Here is a 21,745-nt window from a genome sequence, read left to right as displayed (position 1 = left end):
TAGTTCACTTTTTTCAAGTCTCAATTTTCGTGCGGTTTCAAACATCATGGAATGTTTATCGTTTTATTAAGGAAAGCTAACATTTACTCGTGTGCAGGGGTTAATAATTACTTTCTCTTCATCTTTACTTTTTGCTCTACTATTCCTTCTTATAATTGGAAATAATTAGATAATAAACCTACCGACGTAGGCAAAGTGTATTTATTTGAAGTTGAAGCCAAGTGAAAAAGTAAACCCTCTCTAAATTCTATTCTTCGATTTTCGATAAAAATCATTCTTCTCTTTGCAAAATAAAAATCCAGCGGAAAATGAAAACTCGGGGCTACCTTTGAAACACTTGCTTCCACTCAACCGTCGATTCCCAGCGTACGCGAGATGATGCACCGCACAAATGCAGCGAGCTTGGTGCATATTCTATGGACGAGCGGTTGCATCGGCCAGGACTTTCCCGTTTATAAAGGTGTCGCAGCGAAAGAAGGCCGATACACTGTTGAATTAATTTCCATAGTGAAGTACTTGGATTAATTAGAAGTCGTCGGTGTCCGTCGATGTGGACAAGCACGGATAATTATTCTAATGGGCCGCCGGTGTTTGTATTTGCCATGTCGATGGCTCATTGAGAGGATCACAACAACCTACCCTCTGTGTATACTTAGGAACATGCTCGAGAACTCCGCCTATCTCGCGCGTGCAACGCTATGTATTTGAACGTCCACGACAATTCTAGCCAAGAAAATAGAAACTCCCTTTGATCGTAGAAATTACTCATCTATTGACACAATTATGAGCCAAGCTATTATTGTTATATATGATTTCATTGTGTACATCTTTTTTGAGTTGATTGACTCTCTTTCAGACAATATGTTATACATGACAAGAAGTAGATTAGGCAATGTCGAAGAAATAGTTAAATTACGGTTTGAGAATTTTATGGTTTTATGTTAATTTTAGATTTTTTTTAAATTTAATTCGATCACATTTAGAAAGTAGGTACTCTGCTAGTTTTAGTAAATTCAGATCAGTTTTAGAGTTTCAGAATTACTGTACTACTGCGAATACAAAATATGTCAAAACAATCGAACGATCGATATCGTTCGTTAACGCTATTACTAATGAAAAACAGAACTTTGAGAGAATAATAAAAACGGCAATAGAACGCCCATGAATGGTCAGTAATAACGAGCTCGACGATAGGATGTAAAATCGTGCCATCAATAGCTACTGGAATGTAGCGCGTTAATCTGAAAAGTAACGACCCATGAATAAAATGATTTTTTGGAAAGCTCTTTTACACGTCCATAGACAAAGAACCGTAACACTGTCGACAGGATCAGCACATCCTCCTTGGAACTAGGACACAGAACGATGATGCAAAGTCCGTGGCTTGTTTCCGACTACATTTGGCTTACCTACAGAGGATTAGCTTCGGTCAGGGAAACCCTTGTTCGTGGTTTCACCCAGTCCCCATTTCAGCTCTATTCCACCATCAAGTTTGGAGGAAGCGTGATCGAATCGATCCTGCGACCATGTGCGACTTTTCATTCATAAAAATCCGCGTCTTTCTTGCATTATGATATACTTCTTATGAAGGTGAGAAATTAAGAATTTTTAATTAGTAAAATTAGCAGGCCTACATGCAGCAAAACGAGAATCCAAAGATGTTAAAGTTATAAGGAGTTTGTAGATATAACAAATTTTTGAAGATTCGATTCGAAGATCAAATTTTTGAAATTTTTGAAATTAGTGGTTAAACATAAATAAACATTATTTCTCCGAAATAATTGTAGTAATTTTTTAATTCGTTAATTAAATTAAAAAATGTTTCATTGCCTGCATCGCTCGATCTGTATTTAGAGAATGTACGAAACCGTGAAATTCATTTTCATATATCGACTAGTACATTACTCACATTCTCCTGCGCTGCCTGAATTCCCGAATATGACGTATATTAATGTTACGCGATAGGGACTACAAGAAAAAAGGAAATATTAATAGATTTAGAAAGAAGAAGTAGCTTTTTTGACCGTATTACATAATTTAAAATAGTGTGAGCTATAAAAGAATGTTTATCGCATATAATGTAATTAACTGAGATTCTGAACTGCAACCATGCCAGCAACAATAATTCTAGTTACCTGTTACGCCTTCCTGTTACGTCCCTATGCGAGTTTAACATGCTTTCGAGCTAATTAGTCTCATAGTCGTGTACCAGGTACCGACCTTTGTTCTCATTAATTATGTAACTCAAAGAATACTTTCGAAATTACTTGGCCACGAAAAGATGAGGTAGTGTGATGTTAGTATGCTACACGCCAGTTGTATGATTAAAGTTTGCCAAAGGTATGTTGTACTCTGCGCTGAACTAATTCACAAGTAGAATTGTCCAGTAGTAGACAGACGCGACCATCAAGCAACGTTCAATCGCAACTGCAGCTAATTATAGAGATAGTCTATGAAAAATGTAACTACAGTTTCGAAGTATCAAATTACTACTAAATACATGAATGATCATCTGTGCACAGCAATTAATTGATTACTATCTACCTTTGTACCATTTAACACTTACTAGTCTCTAATTACCCCAAAGATAACTAAGTACCTCTTGGTTCCATAAATATGGATGTCAACCTTTTAATCGCTGTAATCAGTCTCACTGAAATTCTCAAATAAATTCAAGTGGAAATGAGCGAGAACATTTCGAATTAGTGAGAACCATCTAGAATTAAAGTAAAATAAGTTCTCTCCTCGTAGTTGTTTGAATACGATGAATGCTAATGCTTCACTAACTCCAAAATTTTGAATTGAGTGGAAACCTCATACAAGCCGAGTTATTTTAGATTTTCTACAAATAAGCTCCTTCCTATCAGAAATGATGCTTCAATTTTCACATAATATCACGAAAACTAAATTTAAAAAGAACAATTATACAAAACATACAGCAGTAAGACAATTACCACATTAAAATACGAAGAGCACCGATCAAACAGAGTTCAATGCTTCATCGAATCCCTAACAAACACTCGTCCCGCAACAATGAGGCCGTTCAAAATCATCTAGACCGTCGAAGTGGCAATTGAGGGACGATACAAAAGTTCGGAATTTCGATTACCAACGCGACCAGAAGTGAATTCGATTCGCGAAGAACCGAGAAGTCACCGTTTTACAGGAGCCTTCAAGCTCAGCCAATTTACACGCATTTCTTATTTCTGTGTGGATGGTACGCAGACGGTGGCTGCAGAGGCGGCATCGATACATGCACCCTCCACTAGGGTCGTCGAGAGCGCCAAGGGGGGAACGAGGAAAGAAGAGGACGGACTTTAATTCGCATTTTCGGATTTCCAATATCGTAAAGCGGTGAAGGAAGACGCCGGGTAATGCCTGAGGTTCGATAAGGGTGAGTCCTTTCGCGGAGGAAGAAATGGCCGGGGGTTTGGGACGAAGAGGGGAGGCTGGAGGTCGAAAGGGGTTATTTCGTGACTGCTGCTTGCTCTCCGCGCGTATTATCATATTTATAAGTTAGCCCGACTCTCCTGAAGGATACGAAAAAAAACCACGACATAGGACAAGGGTAGGGGTGAAATCCATGTAAAGTGTTGGACTCTGGTCAGATCTGATACACGTTGGTAGAGTAAGTTTGATTTTACTATTTCTGTGTACTTTGGCTGAATCGATACTCTAATTTGGAACACAGGTTTGTAAAATTTCTAGAAGCTTGAATATGTAATGGAGCTTATAGAAACGAATCGACGAAATTCCTTTAAAAGGGTTTTGTACACCAGATACGATCTACTTTTCTACGTCAAGGGAGAAGATATCAATATCAAGAATCCCTCTTCTGAGGTGTATCCATAAGTTCCGTGACACGAATACCTGTACATTTATTCTGTCTTCTATGAATCGAGCAGAAGATTAATCAAAAAATAATTTTTGTTGTTATAGGAAAGGGAAACTGGCGCCATGTGTGAATTATACCTTGGGATTACTTAATTTTGGAGGTCACTGAACCGTCTACTATTCGACAAGCCGTATTTTCGAATAAAAACGAGTAATTTTGAACAGATGAAAATGAACGACCACGATTAGCTATTACACAATTTTTTACGACCCGGATCATAAAAAGTTTCTATCGTTCACGAATCAAATACGTAACGACATAATTAATTATTCAACGATACGAATCGTTTTCCGGAAGTCTAATAAGCGTTACGTCATAAAATAATAATGTATTTTATAAAACTCTGTGACCATAAAACTTTAGGAAGCTGCAAAAATTTATGGAGTTGTTAAATCCCGATTGTAATCTGCACAGAGCTATGTAAAGTTTTACAGGCAGTTTTGGTATCGATTAGGATCGATACCCATATTCTTTTTTAATATTTCAGAATTTTCTGGGATATTCACGGGTTTTTGCCATACAAAAAACGAAAAGAAAATTTAACAATTTATTTAAAAAAGGAAACAGAATAAAAGCAGTACCTACCTATAAAAGATAATTTCACCTTTCAAATGTTATCTCTAAAATGATCTCTACACATCCGTAAAGTCAAAATAATGATATTAAATATTAAATACAAAACTAAAATCGATTCGTTTAAACCCTGAATCAAAATCAATCAAACATTTTTCGAATTCCCTCGCATCTCCGTACGGCGTCGGAATTCAACGCGACACCCAGCCTCTCTCTTTCTTCCAATTCCCGTATTTCATGAGGAAACGAGGGATCGTCGAATTTACTGATTTTCACTCGCGGCACGAAGTTCGACGTCCGCCCTTCTCGTAACGAGAAGGCAGGTTCTTCCGACTAGAAGACCATCGAACTGTCCGCCACCGAAAAGATCGTGGAGCGTAAAAGGAGAGAAGTGGAAAAAGGAACGGTCCCTAACTTCCTAACCGAATTGTTAACTCGGCAGCAAGCAGTAGCAGCAGCAGCAGACAGAAGCAAACTTATCGGTTGGCTCTAGGGCGAGGGAAGAAGTGGGGGGAGCAGAAAAAACCGAAACGTGGGGGGGGGGGAGGAGAAGACGAGAGGCGAGTGGAACGAAGATAAGGAAAAGAAAAATAAGATGACGAGGAAAGTGGAATGGAAAAGTACCCAGACAGGAGGTCTGATTTAGTAAACACGATTTGAATATCTGATTGCAGCCACCTTTAAGCCTCGTACCTGACCTCCTGACGCGGTGCCACGTTCCCCCGTATAACTCGCTTTAATCCCGCGTTTTTTACCGCAGCCCGCCCATGGTATCCCTTTCCGCATACGTTTGGTCCTCCTCCATCCCCCTAGCCAAGGAAACGACATAGGGCGGCATGAAGGAGGCCGTTCGCTGCTCGAGAACTTGAAATTATTTAGATTTTATAACACAATAGCGAACTTTATGAGTCGGCCCTGCCGTACCTGCATTTCCATAAGAATTTAATAACACCGCAACACAGCGCGCAATTAATGTACTTTTTTGCCTTGTTAGAGACGAGCTATAGGGGGTAGGCGGCGATCCTCAAAGGAAACACTCCTCTCGCTCCACATTTTCTCTTTCTGTTTTCCCTTCTTTACGCTCCTTTCCTTCCAACTCGTTCCCCCTGTCTAACGACGTAATAAGAATTATATCCTCGGCTGGTATAATGTCTTGATTCACGTTCAGGGCGGTTTAGATTGGCAGAGACGTCGGAGTCGTCGGTCTCGTCGTCGCCAACGGGACGACGACGGTGCCTGGACAAAAGGGGAGGGCTGGAGATGGCGTGCAATTAATAAATCCACCAGCATCAATGCTATTCTTGTAACCGCTTTTCAGACGCGAATTATAAACGCCGATGCCACGCTCCCTGTAATTGCCTTAACCGGGTTTCCTTTGTCGCGATAAATTTCATCTTGCCTTCCCGATGTTTGTCAACCGTTATGCTACTTTTCTCGCTATCCCTCCCTCCCCTCCACCCCAAACCACCCCTTGTAATTTAATCCTTCGCTGTTTCCCTCTTGTCACGGCCTCGGCTTCCGCCGATGGAAATTGCATACTCACGGAGCTTTAAATTAGCCAAAGGGTGGTTGGCTCTTGCACGTCAAAAACGTCGCGATGAATTCGACGTGTTTTGTGCGTCGAAATCCGCGACCCCCGACGTTCTGTTTACGCTTTCGTCGACACTCTTCGTGCTCGTCGAGACGTGAAATAAATTTAATACAAGCGGTTTCAGGTACCGAGTTATCTCCATATTTTAATTGATCGGCCCTGTGTACGAGCGTGTAATCAGAACACTCAAAGGGGCTTCATGAAATTTCAATGTAACGATATTAAATACGAGGAATACGATTCAGACGACCCTCGACTACAGACGACCCCCCAGCTCGATGAATCTGCAAATAATATTCCACTCGGCTCGAGCCACAAATTTCCCTTTCGTTCGAACATAACCTCTTGAAGGATCGACGATGGGGACAAGACGAGCGCACTTACTGTCGTTTCAAAGCCAATAAATTGCTTATACCTCTCCAAGGACAGATTTGAAAATTCCCCGCAGATATCTCTGCAGGTTCGTCTGTTCCCCAGTCGACATAACACGAAGCATAAAATAATTCAGATTTGAATAGATATTAAGTAAGTTTGTTTAGATGTATTGATAGGGGAATACAAATTTAATGTCATATTATAAATGAATAATTTTTTAGAATCGAAATACCTGCAAATATTTCAACTGTTCTAGAGAAAATAGAAATGAGTTCATCAGACGTTTGATAATTGATTTCTGTGGTCACAGTTACATCAAATAAACATATCCTGAGGTATTATTTATTTTGCTGTATTTATTGAACAATGTCCCATCATTTAGATATTAAAACGCTTAATCTTTAATATATTCATATTTTGTCGATTGAAAATGTTAAAATAAAATATCGAGTAAATAAGGGGAAGAGAATAAATGGACAGAAAAGATCTGGGAAGTCAGATACGAAGACTGGGGGAATTACCTATAATTGTATGGGTGATTACCTCTCTGAAAAATATTCTGCAATTTCGTCAAGTCGAGGGAAACGGTTTAGCGAGGTTTCTAGAAATTTATTTTAAATTGGATGTACTTTGTGGACGAAGAAACTGTGATGTTTCACGGTCAGTACTTTACGTCGTCGTAGTTTCGTGACACCATTTTATTTGGTTGTTTCACTTCGAGAGCAACATTTATTCGTAGAATATCAAAATACACTTCAGTAATATTCCAATTTAATACGTATTCCTTGTGGAGCATTTATTCTCTGTTAACCAGCGTTTCAAAACTGGAACTCCAACTTGTCGCAACATAATTTGCGCAATCTAAATACAAGTACTTGCTCGCTATGACAATTTCACATTAATTACTATTATAATTCCACATGATATTCTCGATAAACTTTGTCTGGTCAATGACAGTGATTTCTGAAGTTAAATATCTGAGTTAACTAATTTTCAGAATTTTTTCTAATTACTCTACTCTGTTTACTCTAATGCACAGGTATCGATCTCCACATAGAAACAGTCAGCAACTGAACCACAAAAGTTCCACAAAACAAAACGACTAGCGAACTAACCCAGCCCGATAATCTCGATCGCAATCTCAGTCCAATATAAGACCAATTAAAACCAAGTCGTCACTCGCCTCGATGCATAATAGCTAATACCTCATCGGCAGCCACTTCACAACTGGCTAATACGCCAACTACCACACACAGCGCCACTCTTCCCCTGGGAACAAAGCGTCGAGAGAAAATGAATGCATCAATTACGTCTCATGAAAGAAACATTTTCTGATTGGTAGTTAGTACAGCCACAATCAAACATCGCGAAGTCACACGTCAAACCGATAGCCGGGTTTCATTAACCCCGCCTATTTACAAGTCAAACAGGGGCACGTAACGCTGGCGGCAAGCAAAGCGAACCCAGCAAGGGTGCGAGGAGGTCGTGGAAAGGAAAGACAGTAGCTGGAATCTAAAGGAACTTTAAAGTCGGAGGTTGCCAGTTCAGTCGAGGGTATTTCTGAGGAAAGAGAAAGGAAACTGCGAGCTTTCTCCGCGCACGTACGCAATCGGGGTGTGGCGGGCAGCGAAGGGAGGGAAAAAAAAAAGAAGCAGCAGGATGAGGGGAGGACGAAGACTGGCGATCGGCAGAGGCGCAAAGGTGGAAGGCTGTCGGCGAAAGTAAGCGAAAGGGGAGAGAAAACAAGAGGATGAGAGTCCAGAGTATTTCGCCAACTTGGAAAGCCGAGTCGAGATCGCCCGCGTGAGGATTTCTCCTGGAGAAACCTTCATCCCCCTCCTTCTTCTACTCCCTGTCCATTTCCCCCCTCCCTGAACACTATTGTGCGGCTTTTTAGCGACCCAGGATCCAAGTGTTTCGTGAAAGGATTAAGGATCCTCCGATATCAGGAGTGCCAACAGCCACGAAAAGCTTCGCTGCATATGCGCGTTCGGGTTGCACAGAGGGCGAGGAAAAGTGGAACGGTTTTGGTGATAGCGGTAGAGCGGCGTTATTTCGAATTCGATTTAACGCTTGTTCGTTGCTAAAATATGGTTACGCGAGAGTGGACATGTTCCAGGGGCGAGATTCGGTAATGTTTATGGCTGGAGGCTCGAATCGAGGATAGATGAGAACGCGAGGGACACTTTTTGTCAAATGTTGTTACAGTGAGATAGGGGAATGGTGATATCTAGTACAGTCTTACTTCTTTTTAGAACTATTTTAGAAACCCTTATTCGAAAAGTGTGATTTTATAACGAAATCCATGAAAGGATGAAATATTAAGCGTAGAATATTTTGTACACGAATAAAATTAGCTTATTTTATGTGTGTCTAAAAATAATTGTCTGAAATAATTATATTTATGCAGAACTAATAGTTTATCCTCTGTATTTCCATCTATCCTTTGTATTCAGAATATCTATTCACGACAATTAGTAGTATAATAAAATCTGTAGTTATGGGATACAGCAAAATAGCAAAAGACACATATTTCTACTTTCGAAATATCAAAGTCCAAACCTTAGAATCTCGATTTTGTATTACGACAAAATTCCCCATTATTAAACTACAACTTCTACCATTTTGTATAAGTACTTCAATTAAGGCATAACCTCATTTTACAGGCACAGGTATCGCAATACATTTTACGTAAAGTTAAGGAAAAATATTAAATCTGCGATCTAGGAACAGGAACCGATATCTCTCCCGTAGTATGCACAGCAAAAACTTCAAACCAAAATCCAGTATCATGTCCAACAGTATCGCTTTCTATCAACATCCCTAGTATAACCGAGTCTATCACGCATCCTAACCACGATATCGCGATAGGTGTTTCCCGCGCTCCCCAAACGACACGCTTGGTCCTGGAAGTATCGTTTCCTCCCTTGATCGCGAAATTGTCTGCATTATGAAGTCGGCGCGTATCCACGGGAGTTTATAAGATACCAGATTAAGCGGTCCGCCCCCGTTCTTCATCATTGTCCGCGTGTCTCTACGCCACTCATCCCCTCGCTCCCTAGCCAGCATTTTCGCTCAAACGACTGCATTCGACCCAGGGGAGCCAGGCCACGGTATAAGAATCGGAGAAGAGGCAGAACAGCCGATGACGGAGCCATGATCAAAGATAATTTCCGATCAAAGATTAAGGATTACTCCCATGGGCCACGTGGCCCGTCTAAGAATCAAAGTCCGACGAAATATAAAATGCATGAAGCGAGAATCCCCAGAGGGTGCACGGCGCCGGAGAACCCCTCTGCGACCGTGAACGTGCGCCGACCACGTTTCTTCGCCCACCCCCACCCCTCGCGACCTCGACAGGGGCTGCGTTCCGCGTACACGCACGTACGAACACGCGGAATGGCTATTGTACATTTCGTAGCGACGAAAAATCGAAACGCTGTTTCTTTCGTTTGATCGACCACGCCCGTGGACCTCCGCGTCTCCATTATTTTAAACGAGGAAACTTTACGACGCGGAAAACCTGAAATTCTCTCTGTTCGGTATGGCCTTTTTTGATCGTACTTCGAACCATTTTCTGTGAATTCTAGCGATAAGAGAGGTGTAAAATGGGGCTTTGTATGTGGCTTATTATGTGAATTGAATTTAAGTTAGCGCAGTTTCAGACTCTGTAATACCTGCTATTCAGTTGTTAAGAATCTTTCTTTCAAGTGATTTATTGGGGATACAGTTGTTAGGAGTTTTATGAGCTTCGAAATTTAGGATTGTTTTCTGATGTTTTTAAGTTCTTTTATGGAATTTTTATTTTAGTTATTAATGTGGAAGGAATCGCTTCATATTTAGTAGTGACTACCGCTGACGACATAGCGTTGACTGATGCAGGGAAACCCTTTAGTGGCAGTGTCGCCCGAAGCAATATGCCCGTTCCGCTAGAAAAATTAATTGCAAAAAATGAACCTACCACGAAACGTGCTTTGTCGAACAACTGTCGCAACAACTGCACCAACAACTGTTCCTTTTAGGTATTGAAACCTATTATGAGTAAATTTTCGAAATTACAGTCCTTCTTCAGGATTAAAAATCTCTATTAAAAATTCTGAATTCTAAATGAAAAAGACGATAAAATAATTCTGTGCAAGGTAAAGTATTTTCGCTAACAATAAAATCGCACGTTTCATCGGATTAAAAATAAAAACCAATCGCTAATAATATAAATACAATATTGTATCGAATCTTTCCGTGAAGCGTTGCAATTAAAACTGCGAGATATTGTTTTATTCGACCTTTTTTTAACACGCCTGCGTTCATCATCAGAAACGAATGTCCATGATCGATTGGCTACATTTTCTGCCATCTTGTTATCTGTTATTCACGTGACAATTAGCACAGACGTGTTATTCTTGCCTCGAATTTTCTCGCTCTCTTGCTCCCGTTCATTCTCTAACGTGAGTTGGAAACGAGTGGAAACGGAGATACTTCGCGATAATCGGATGAAAGCAGATGAATATTCACGGACGCATACGTGCACGTAGGAGGAACTAGGATAATCCGTGCCAGTATGCATCTGAATTTTTACTATTTCCTTCTGCGAGAGTCTAAACGAAATTACAGACATCGTTACATATTTTACGCCATTATGGTAATATAAGCTCAATGAAAATTAAGGCGATATAGCACATGAGCATGGACGTAATAAATGAAATCAATATTACGTCGTAGATTGTGTTGAATACGAAGATGATAATTATTCTACGAATTTTATGAAATCCATCAGATTTTGTATCTCGAAAATTTATTTTACGCAAAAAGTTATTTTTTGCTTAGTATTTAACTTTCATCAGAGACTTTAATTTCATTTTTATATTACATACTAAAAAAGAATTCATAAACAGCAGTATTATAGAATCAAATTCATAGCGACTAAAACTAAAACAAATAATAAGAATAATTCTAGTTAATTTGATTCTCTGCAAAATAAATAAAGAACTGAATTTATAACCGCACTAAAGAATTTAATCGCAAATAGTTTCCAAGAAATAAATCGACAATAACTAAAGTCATTACTCATATTAAACCCATTTCCCCCCATAAAACCCTGATGTTACCCCAGAACCATACCAAAGACGCAAACTAAGCGCGACGAATCCCCACGTTAAACTGCCCAGAAAAAGGCCCACAATGGGGAAATCATCGAACGTACCCTCATCCCTAAACGTATCTAATCTCTAAACGACGTGCCATCCGTCCCCGGAAAACGACGCGGTGTAGAAATATTTTTGCATCGAATCCACCATTATCCACGCGTTAGGGGTGTCCCCAGCGTGACAGGGATGTTTTCGTGAAGGGCGAGCAAGTGGCCAGAACGCGTATGGAAATCATTCGTATTTTCGCCACGTACCGCGCAGGTCTCGCGGGCACGTTAGATATTAGATTTAGCGCGCTTACAACTGTCGCTGTACCTAATTAGGGGTGTGCTCCCCTGCCGAAACAGATGGCAGCCCTTAGGCTACGAGATAATTCCGTGGAGAGAGCCGTCCTCGAGAGTGGAAGGAAGCGATGGCTGAACGAGGCGTACCGACAGAGACGGTTAAGCGAGGAAAATGTATGGATAAAGGACTTAGTGGAGAAAGCAGCTAGCGAAGAGATAGAAAGAGAAAGGGAGGGCGGGTAAACTCGAGAATAGATTCCGCGAGGCACGGTTGTGTGCACGAGTCTAATTCGTGGGGCGACATTCGTTATCAAACTCCGTTAATAATTCATCGAAATTAGATAATACCTAGAACAGGATGGGAGGGGATCGTATGGGCCACATTCGCCAATTTAACCGTATTAAACGTACGCTGCTAAGGCGGTCCTTGGTTACCAAGTAAAATGGTTCTGCTCGTCGTTCACTGGGATCTGATACCGAGACAATAAGAGCCTTTTCATATTATCTCCTCGTCGAAACTATCTATCTGTCTGTGCTCACCCGATTCCCTATCCTCAGGGGATTGCGCGCAAGAGAATAGTAGGAACACGCGAATTGAATGACCACCGTATAAAATTCGCATTCGTTGCGACAGCCACACCGACGATGATAATGGCCGCCCTACAAATCGCAATTTCGAAAGCGACGATCGGGACCGTGAACGATCATAAAAACGATCGGATTTGGGTGGAAACACTGGAGCACTGTGACGGCGAAGTGCCGTTCAATGGATGCGCATTATTTTTGCAAAAGTAGTAGCCATTGGATTCACGAACGTTTCGTTGATACTTTGGAGATGACACGAACAAGATATGTGGAAATGGATTCTGCTTAGAACCACAGTATTTTGTGGAAGCGCAATTTTTCTAGAATTCTTTTTCATTTATGATGTATGACTATTGAGGTAAGTGAACGTAGATAGTTTCAAGGATTAATTCAACTATACTCTATATTCTGCAATTTCTGAGCTTGAGATACTAAAACGTTTGATCATCCATACCTGTTTGTGAATTACAAAAAAATTTAACTCGAAACGAATACAAGATAATTAAAAAGAAACTCTGGTTTAGGAAGTAATGAAATATAAGAAGCTCTAAAAAATTCCTAAATATGTACAAACCACATTACACGCTGCGTCACAGGAGTGCTCTAAAATTATCTACTAAAAAAGGAGAAACAATAAATATACAAATCCACCACTCAAAAAGGAAAGTAGATAAGAAATAACAAAAACACCTAGACAAAACCAAAGGCACACCCTAGAAATAAACACAGCGTCCAAGACACCCACACTGCCTTCCCAAAATATATTTTCCCAGCCCTCATAAAAGGAAAAGAATGGTTAATTGCGGTAAGTTGACCGTATATCGAGTAGACAATAGAGGGCAGGGTTTGTGCGCAAGAAAGAACGTGGCGTGAGGAAGAAAGTGTCCGCGAAGTACTTAGAATAGCGTGTAAGTGGGTACCGGCTACATTAGGGTCAATTCATTTGCATGCACTTTTACGTCTTTCCGCCTTCAAAAAATATTTATCGCCCCGAGGTTTCTCCGTGACGCCTCGCTTATGAATTATGCATGGGAACGCGCGGGACGCAGTAGCTCATTCCTGGCCGCAATTTCGCCATTGAAGTGTAATTTCACCACGCCGCGGTATTAGAACCGCCGACGAGCTTTTTGCGGCGGTGCTTACAAACGACAACGCGCGAAGAGGTGTCGTTCAGTCGGGCGACTATCCGCACCCTTACAAAGGGCGCTTTACCTAACGCCGACAGAGCATCCTGGCGAGATTGTTTCGCAATTGCGGAATGGATTTAACGCGCGAAAATGGCCGAAATTAAGTTATCCACGGGGACACTTTGAGGGTTCACACAACAAAGGTGCTCGAGCTTGTTTCCTATGGCACGAAGTACAGAAGGATCTTCGGGGTATCGTGTCGAGATTCTTCGAGAATCGAGGGGGAAGTTTTGCTCTCGCGTGTAAGACATGAAATTTTAAACGTGCTCGGAAAGAAAACGAATTTCGAGCATCGCGCGCCAGGAGGGCGTAAACTAGTTTGCATCACCCTCATGCTTGAATAATTTCGCCCGTGAACGTGCTCCACGTGTCATTAGGCGTCGTTAAAATATTTAAACATAGTCAGATGTGTTCCTTTTTTGTCGCGGAATCCTACGCTTAACATTTCATATTTACGGCCCGTTCTATTCGGCTGCAGGTGGAACAACGACGTGACTACAGGCTTTTATAGCGTTATTCATCATCGTATTCTGCCGCTGAAGGTCATACGTGATATGGTTACTTTAAATGAATGATTTACGCGGAGCTTGCACGTGAATATTCTCAATAATCTCTGTTCGTGCAGATAAACGAGTGGCAAGGGAACTCTCTCTGAATGAAAATAAGAGCAAAGTACGTTTAATAATCAATGTGTTTTTTTGTTAATATGTCAGTGACTTTTTTTTGTAATGAACTGTAGAATGGAATAGAATTAAAAATTTGATGGAGCCCATAAATATGTACTCCAGGAAAGCATTCAATTTATTTTTAATCCTGATTAAACACATCGACAGCAGAGCTATAGAATTCGAAGAGCCTATATTAAAGTAAACTCTTTTCCATAAAAAAAATTGAATTACTTTTTCATAAAAGAAACAAATTAAAAAATTTATGTCCTCAGGAGTTAATTTTATTTAACGTCAATATTCGGTAATAAAGCATACCTGTCGTTTTGAACAGCTTCGATATAGTTTCAGTTAAACAACATTCATTAGACTATCTACGAATATTTAATGAGAGCAAAATCAACGAAACGGATAGCAATTTGAGTGGGAAAACTATCGTACTTGAGCGAACAGTTATTTTGTTGTTACTGGTGGTCAATCAACGTAATATCACGAAATTTATTTCCCACTGTTTAAACGTACACCTTTGACCGTATATTTGACTTCGCCATAATTTCCGGGGATACCTTGCGCCGTTATCGGTCCCCTGATTTAACATAGCCAAAATGAAATCCGAGATTACGTGCTGATCGAACGATGCGCGTTTAAATCGCCGTTCAAACAGGCACGAGTGGTGTCAGAGGGGAGGAAACACGGTGGACAGTTTATGCGTCAATCGTGATGAAGTTTACGATATAGGTAAACGTTGATTGACCACCATTGGCCCGTGCAATTGATAGCAACAACAGATCCGCCCGTAGCACTCTCTAAAATGAATAATAATACAATCTGGGAACTATGAAAACAACAGCGCTATAACCTTGAAGCAAGGATACAAACACTGACGATAATATTGACATCCACCACAGTACCTAGCTAATGTGTACCTAATCATTAGAGGTTCAGTTTCAATCAGTAACAACCACATTGTTTATAGACTATATTATTGTGACATTTCACTAAGCAACCAGGAAAAATAAATTATCCTACCTAATTTGCTATCATAGATACTAGGGGATGACTAAGAGCCTGGTCACACGAGCACTGACAGACGTTGAATTTTACGGACGATTGTCTTTATTATTCTCATACAGAAAAGCAAGAAAAAACATACGATGGCTGTCGCAATGTTCGTTATATTCATATGACCAGGTGTGATCAGGCTCTAAAACCGAGTTTATTCGCTAAATAATTTTCATATAGACCCTTTGACTTCACTTACAAGTTTTCATAGATACGCTGATCGCGCAATTGCAAACTTAAAAAATGAACAAAAAAGTGAACGTTACCAGTGGTGAAGGCTGCAGACGTTGGCCGACTATCGTGCAGCAGGAGGCACACGAAGACGAAGAAGGCTGCCATTCGGGGTAGAAGATGGAAAGCCATTTCTCTGCTTCTCTTAACGGGCACCCGCATCTCCGACTGCAACTTGGCGAATCCACCTGCGGTACCACAACCACGATCCACGTAAGAACCGCATCCGCAATTAATAGACACACCACCCAGGTCCCCCGTCTGCCTCGACAGTCCTTGCGAACATTCAAGGTCGTCCTTCCATCCGCGACACGATCCCCCCGATCCACTCCGACGTTTGCTCGCGCACGCACGATTGCTCGACTCAGGACTCGAATTACCGATCTGACTGCCGATCTGAACCCACTGGAAACGTTCCTCAGAAACAGCTTCCAGGCGACCTTCCATCGAGACAGATCACAGACAGGGACGCTTCACGATCCTCCACCGCGGTACCACTCTCAACGACTTCGAGGCTGCGTCTTAGGCCAGGATTTTGTAAAAAATGATGTCTTTCCAATGCATCGTAGACTAGTCACTCGAACCTCGAAGGAGGCGGTTTTTACTTGTCGAAGTTACAACGCGACCATTGGCATCGATCCGGATCGATCCTCTGGATCACCGAAGTCAGGCTACCAAGAACAAGAACACGAGCTGAGATGCCGCAAGAACTCGTCCCGCGCAACGAGACACGACTGAACGATCCAGGTGGTGATCGACGATCCGTCTGATCGCGAACGATCGAGGCGCGCGCGTGACCATCCAACAGCGACGAGAGCTCGTACAACTGCACGCTCGGGACGCCCGGCGTCGACTGGCGTCCTCGGGAACAGAGGGGACCAGTAGAGGCAGACGTGCACACGCCGACGTCCCGGCGTCACGGCGCATATCTCCGCCACCCCTCTAGGAGATCTCTCACCCTTTGGTGAACCAAGCCAATCGCCGCTTAGGAGTCGCCGCCCATCGCATTGCAGGGGCGGCACCGCCCCCGAATTAAGATTTTCGACTTTTCCAAGTCGGACCCTATCCGACCTACGTCCCGCGCCACCGCGTCTCTGTTTCACTGCCCCCTTTGTAACCACCCTGTCTCCGTCTCCTCGCGGTACGTTTCACACGCGCGCGGCACCGAGCGCGAGGGAGCGCGCTCACCCGCGCCTCCTTTTTCTTCTCGTCGCGGGCTCAGCATGCGAGCAGCGTGCCGCGCTGTCGGCAGGGAACCGCCAAGAACGCGGCTAATTCCAACCTTTGCGGGAAACGCGCCTGTCGTTTGACTTTCTGGCGAACGGTGCCTAATGGAGGACCCTACTTGCAGCTGAATACGCTGCATTGGAGAACGCGACCGACTGACCAGAATGTAAATGGCTTGGAGCTGTTTTCAGGACTAGGGAAAATGCTTTGTTTTGGGGGTTTTTGGAAGGTTCTTTAGAGGGAGTGTGCGCTGCTGAGATAGAGGTACTGTGTGGCAGGTGTTATTGTTTTTTTTATTTTTTATTTTTTTTTTTTTTTTTTTAGTATCTGGAGGACTTTGGTTGGTTGTAGTAAAAAACAACGAATAAGTTTGGCTTCCTGTTTTTTCTCTTAGTCCTTAGATTTGTTATTCTACTTGTTGAGCTACTCTACTGATATTTACCTGTCTGGCGATATGATGTCGGTGTTATAGCAGACTAGCATCACTGTGATTTCAGTATGTAAGATAATCTGTTATGTAAATCGTTTAATATGACAGGATTCCATAAAATTCCAGAGAAAATGAAGAAAACTTGAATAATTTTTGAATAAGTCATGTGCAATAAGAAGTTTACTTGACTAAATATTTTTAATTATTCTTCTAACAACAATATTTTTATTGTTAGAAAAAAATATTTTTTTGTATCAAGCAGCTTAGCTCAACTTTGCGCGAAAATGTTTAGGAAGAAGAAAGAAAAATACGAGACAATAGACTGAAAGTCAAGACAGATACTTACAGTTGATGTAGAATCGCGTAGGATGTGACTACGTCACCATTAGAATAATAGTGCCCATCCTTTATCAAAACGCAAGTTGCAGATGTACAGTGCACTCATTTTGCATGACATTTCATTTTCGTGAAAAATCGCGGGTGACATTTCCTCGCGTGAAATAGAACGTGGAACCACTGCGAACTTCCGCCGTGGATACTTTCAAACTGTGATTCCACGTCGTTCAAATATTTCCTGGTAAAAATTTTTGTGTCTCCCGACTTATACAGTCTCGCTAGCCGAAAACATAAAGTGTAATCATAATTCCTAGAATTCTTAAATTTGAACACATTTGTTCCTTGATTCATTTGTGAATACATTAAAAACTTGAACTTCTACTTCAACCGTCACCCTGATTCTTGTAGACATGTTGGAAGAAATTATAAAATAAAAAATAATTGAATAAAATACTGTACATAGTTGATGCCAATGTACTCAAATTTTAATTTAATAAAATGTCGATTGGTGAATCGTAGTCGCAAAATAAAGTCACCATTGCGAAGAAGTACATGCACCCTGTTACTAAAGGTTAATTTCGATCGGTCTATTGGGAGATACGCCAAGAATAATGTTTCTGTTTACGAAGAATCTGGGGGAAGCATTGACCGAGAAGGGACGAATATCTTCAAAGATCGCGAATTCAATGGGACTATTCAGGACCTGTTTATCAAAGAAGAATATCCTAGATTCTGCTATCGTTGAAATGTTTGTAATCTAACAATGGACGACAGTCATTTTCCAAAAATCGGTCTCTAAGGGACGCTGCTGTTACTGATACTACTAAAGAAACTAATATTAAGAAATAAATCCATAGAATTGATAATCTTTCATATTTTTACCTGTTAAAAAAAATTATTTTTATTCTGTGTAGTCTAATATTCGCCATAATCATTATTATTGGTTCTTGCAAACTGAACATCGAACAAAAACAATATTATTTTGCTTCAAACATACTTTATAATATACGTAGATACCTACATATATACTGTTGAATTGGAATACCCAACTTTTCTTGAATCTTGTACGTTGTTTCTTGATCGAAACGTCAAAAATATTACTGACATCCCATTGTGCAACCAGAGGTGCTTCAAAGAACGCACATGTAAGAAATCTCGATGACAAAATATTCAAAAAAACTTTGGGACGTGGCACGTACTACGAATAGAAAGATTATTTGCTTTCAATTTATTTATCACTTTATATAATCAGACTAAATTATTTTCTTTCAACAAGATAATGATTTATTTTTCTATTTCTGTGAAGTTCAATATTTTTTCACCCAAAAAATTGGAAAACTACTGCCATGGTATAAGCTTTAAAGAATGCAAATAAACCCACTTGGTTACTCGATATAAATTTGTAAATCTATGCCTGGTGTTCACTATCTTTACCCTCTTTGAGCCACCCCTACACGTGAAATCGCTCAGACGAGAGCATATCGAACCGATGCAGATAAATATTTTACCACTGTTAGAAAACTACCAGGGAAGGAACAAATAGTACTTGGAAAACTTCGTCGAATATCGAAATTCGATGTAAAGCTTTCATGTAAAATCGGCACACACGTATTCGCATCCTCTACTCCTGTTTGTAGCTGCGTACTAAACTTACTATAAAATGTTAACGCTTTGACAACAAATATTTTTCCCGCGTGTATTAGGCACAACACAGAGATTACCGAGGACCAATAAGTGAATAATTGTGACATTTTAAATATTTGACGATGAATAAATCATTGAACTTTATTCTAGCGCCAGATGTATCAAATATTTGCAAATCCATTTGCGGCAGGAACTACGAGAGCTTGTGCATATTTACTTGCGCATTTTGTCAAACAGAGAAAAAAGTTTGCTAAATTGTTTTGCACGTTTCAATAATTGCACTTAGTTAAAGCGTTTGATACGTGATAAGTGAATTAAAGAATTATTGAAAATTGCTATAAAGTCTTCTACAACAAGATTATATTTAGTATTGTTAACACAGGGCTACTGAATTTTAAAGTAATTAATTGAAACCTAGTCAAATACCATTGTAACTCACAACGTCTAGATCTCGTGTTTCCAAAAAACTACAAACTGAGAAAAATCATTATTTTATTCACAAAGTATCATTCACGATACCTGACAGAAAATGAGTTATCTAAACACACCACGCGTCACATTCACAATTTTCCAGGATTCCTTTAATACGAACGACTTCTAACGCAAATCTAGGGTGATCTCAAGTTTTGGCAGTAAAGAGGGAGTAAAAGCAGATTGCATCGATGTTTGGCGAAGACAGAGAGCGAAGCGTCGAAGAAGACGGTGGATAAGAACGAGTGGAAAGGGTGGAGAGCAACTTTCATTTCGTTGATGTAAGTTTGAAGGTTCGTAGGCCTGACGGGCAATGCGTTTTGACTTGTCTGCAGATACCTTCGGAGTGAAAGAGGGATAAACTACCCCCTTCGCTCTTAGCCAAAGTATCCCCTCCTCCCTCATAGCCATCGGTAATCTCCCTTCTTCGACCATGGGCTTGCTCTTCGGCCAAAAATTTTGATTCTGTCGTTTTGAGTGTTAACCGCATGATTTCAGGGATAGTGCCAAGCATTCATACTGGAACGTCCTCCAGCAGGTTATCGGGCACAAAGGAATTTTCCCATGAAACGATTAGCCGGTCCTATCGGCTTCTGATACGAGTTCGCTGTTTTCGTCATTAAGAGAAAGTTTGCCGCTTACGAGGGGAAGCGGATGGCAGTAATATCTCTAAGAGAGTTACAGCGCTATGAAATGATAGCCGGTGTCACGTTGGTAATAATTTCAACGCGGGGTTATCGATGTCACGCGATACGATTTATTTGATCCTTTGATAAAACTGGTGCCGATCATTTTTCAAGTCTGCGCTTTACAGCGTGGATAATTAAGGGATGATATTGTAGTATATTTATGTTCGTAAAGTTTGGAAGGGAACGCAATTTGATAGTAGTCGAAAGTTTATTATGTAATATTTAATCTTCAATTATTCGGTTTGAAATTGGATATTTTATATCAGCTCGATGCATATTGCATTAGCTCGATTTTCAAGTTAAAGTAATGCGATTAATTATCTACTGCTAATTACCAAATAATTAACCACTGTAGTCTAGTGTATCTGATATTTAGTATTTGACTCTTTATTTCTAAACATTTACATGTTTCATTGAAACCGAATTTTATCCTAGATTTGTTTAAAATCTGGAAAATTAACGCACATGGTGTACAAAAATAATAGATAAAAAGTGGCATAAAGTAACAGAAAGGGGATTTTTAACTACTTGGCTACTAAGGGAAAAATAATAGGATTCATGAACAGAGAATGCCATCCATCGGCAATAGAACCAGCGACTATTGAGCGATTAAAATAACTCGTTCAATCGAGACTTTGTAACGGATTCAGTTAAGGAGACGAGATAAGGTACTGTGGCTGTCGTAAGAAGAAAAGAATGGAAAGAAGGAAATGATGTGACAATCAGAGGCGAGTTTTTGCCAGGGACACATCTGGTCCCTTATTTTCATTTTCCCTCTGAGGATGATTTCTTCCTTTCCGCTAACTGAAAAACTCTGCGCACGACGTCTTCGGGTCGCATTGCGATCCGACAGTCGTCCTCCCGATTCACTCATGCTAAAGAAACCGGCAAAAAAAAAGCAATTAAATAGGAACTTTTATGAGGAAAGTTCCCTGGGTCACCGGCCTTTTTTCCTCCCCGCTAAAATTTACTTCCAAAGTTAACCACGCCTCGCTTTCAACGAATGATAATGACAGAAACTTCTACCCATCAGTGAAATTTCATAGTAACCGAAAGTTTAGGTTGAATGCATTCACGGATGAAAAACTCGATTCCACTTAATAACACGGTAAAATGAAAAGAAAATTGAGCTTCTCTCGGAGAATGCTGACAACTGTTTTGCCCATTGTGAGAATCGAGGATTTATTCCAGGAAAGTTTAAAAAAATGATTAAACAATGGAAAGTTTTTGCTTCAGATTTGTGTCAATGAAGATTGCAGAGAATTTATTTCTATGTCCTTCTGAATGCTGGAACTATTATCTCTGGTGAAGATAGGTTTACCTTAATAAGTGATACTCAATCAAAAAGTTACTACG

General features: G+C 40.6%; 1 protein-coding gene across 1 annotated transcript in view; it reads right to left on the bottom strand.

Annotated features, from left to right (window-relative positions):
* Nucleotides 1-15,885, bottom strand: part of LOC143181142 (lachesin) — a 245,442-nt gene extending 229,557 nt beyond the window's left edge. The window contains exon 1 of the mRNA XM_076381397.1: nucleotides 15,628-15,885. Within this exon, the coding sequence (XP_076237512.1) occupies nucleotides 15,628-15,754 (127 nt within the window). The 5' untranslated portion in view covers nucleotides 15,755-15,885. The remainder of the gene's footprint in view (nucleotides 1-15,627) is intronic.
* Nucleotides 15,886-21,745: the final 5,860 nt, after the last annotated feature.

This window comes from Calliopsis andreniformis, chromosome 6, assembly GCF_051401765.1.
Source record: "Calliopsis andreniformis isolate RMS-2024a chromosome 6, iyCalAndr_principal, whole genome shotgun sequence".
In the NCBI taxonomy this organism is placed as follows: Eukaryota; Metazoa; Arthropoda; class Insecta; order Hymenoptera; family Andrenidae; genus Calliopsis; species Calliopsis andreniformis.
This window is presented reverse-complemented; position numbering and strand designations above follow the sequence as displayed.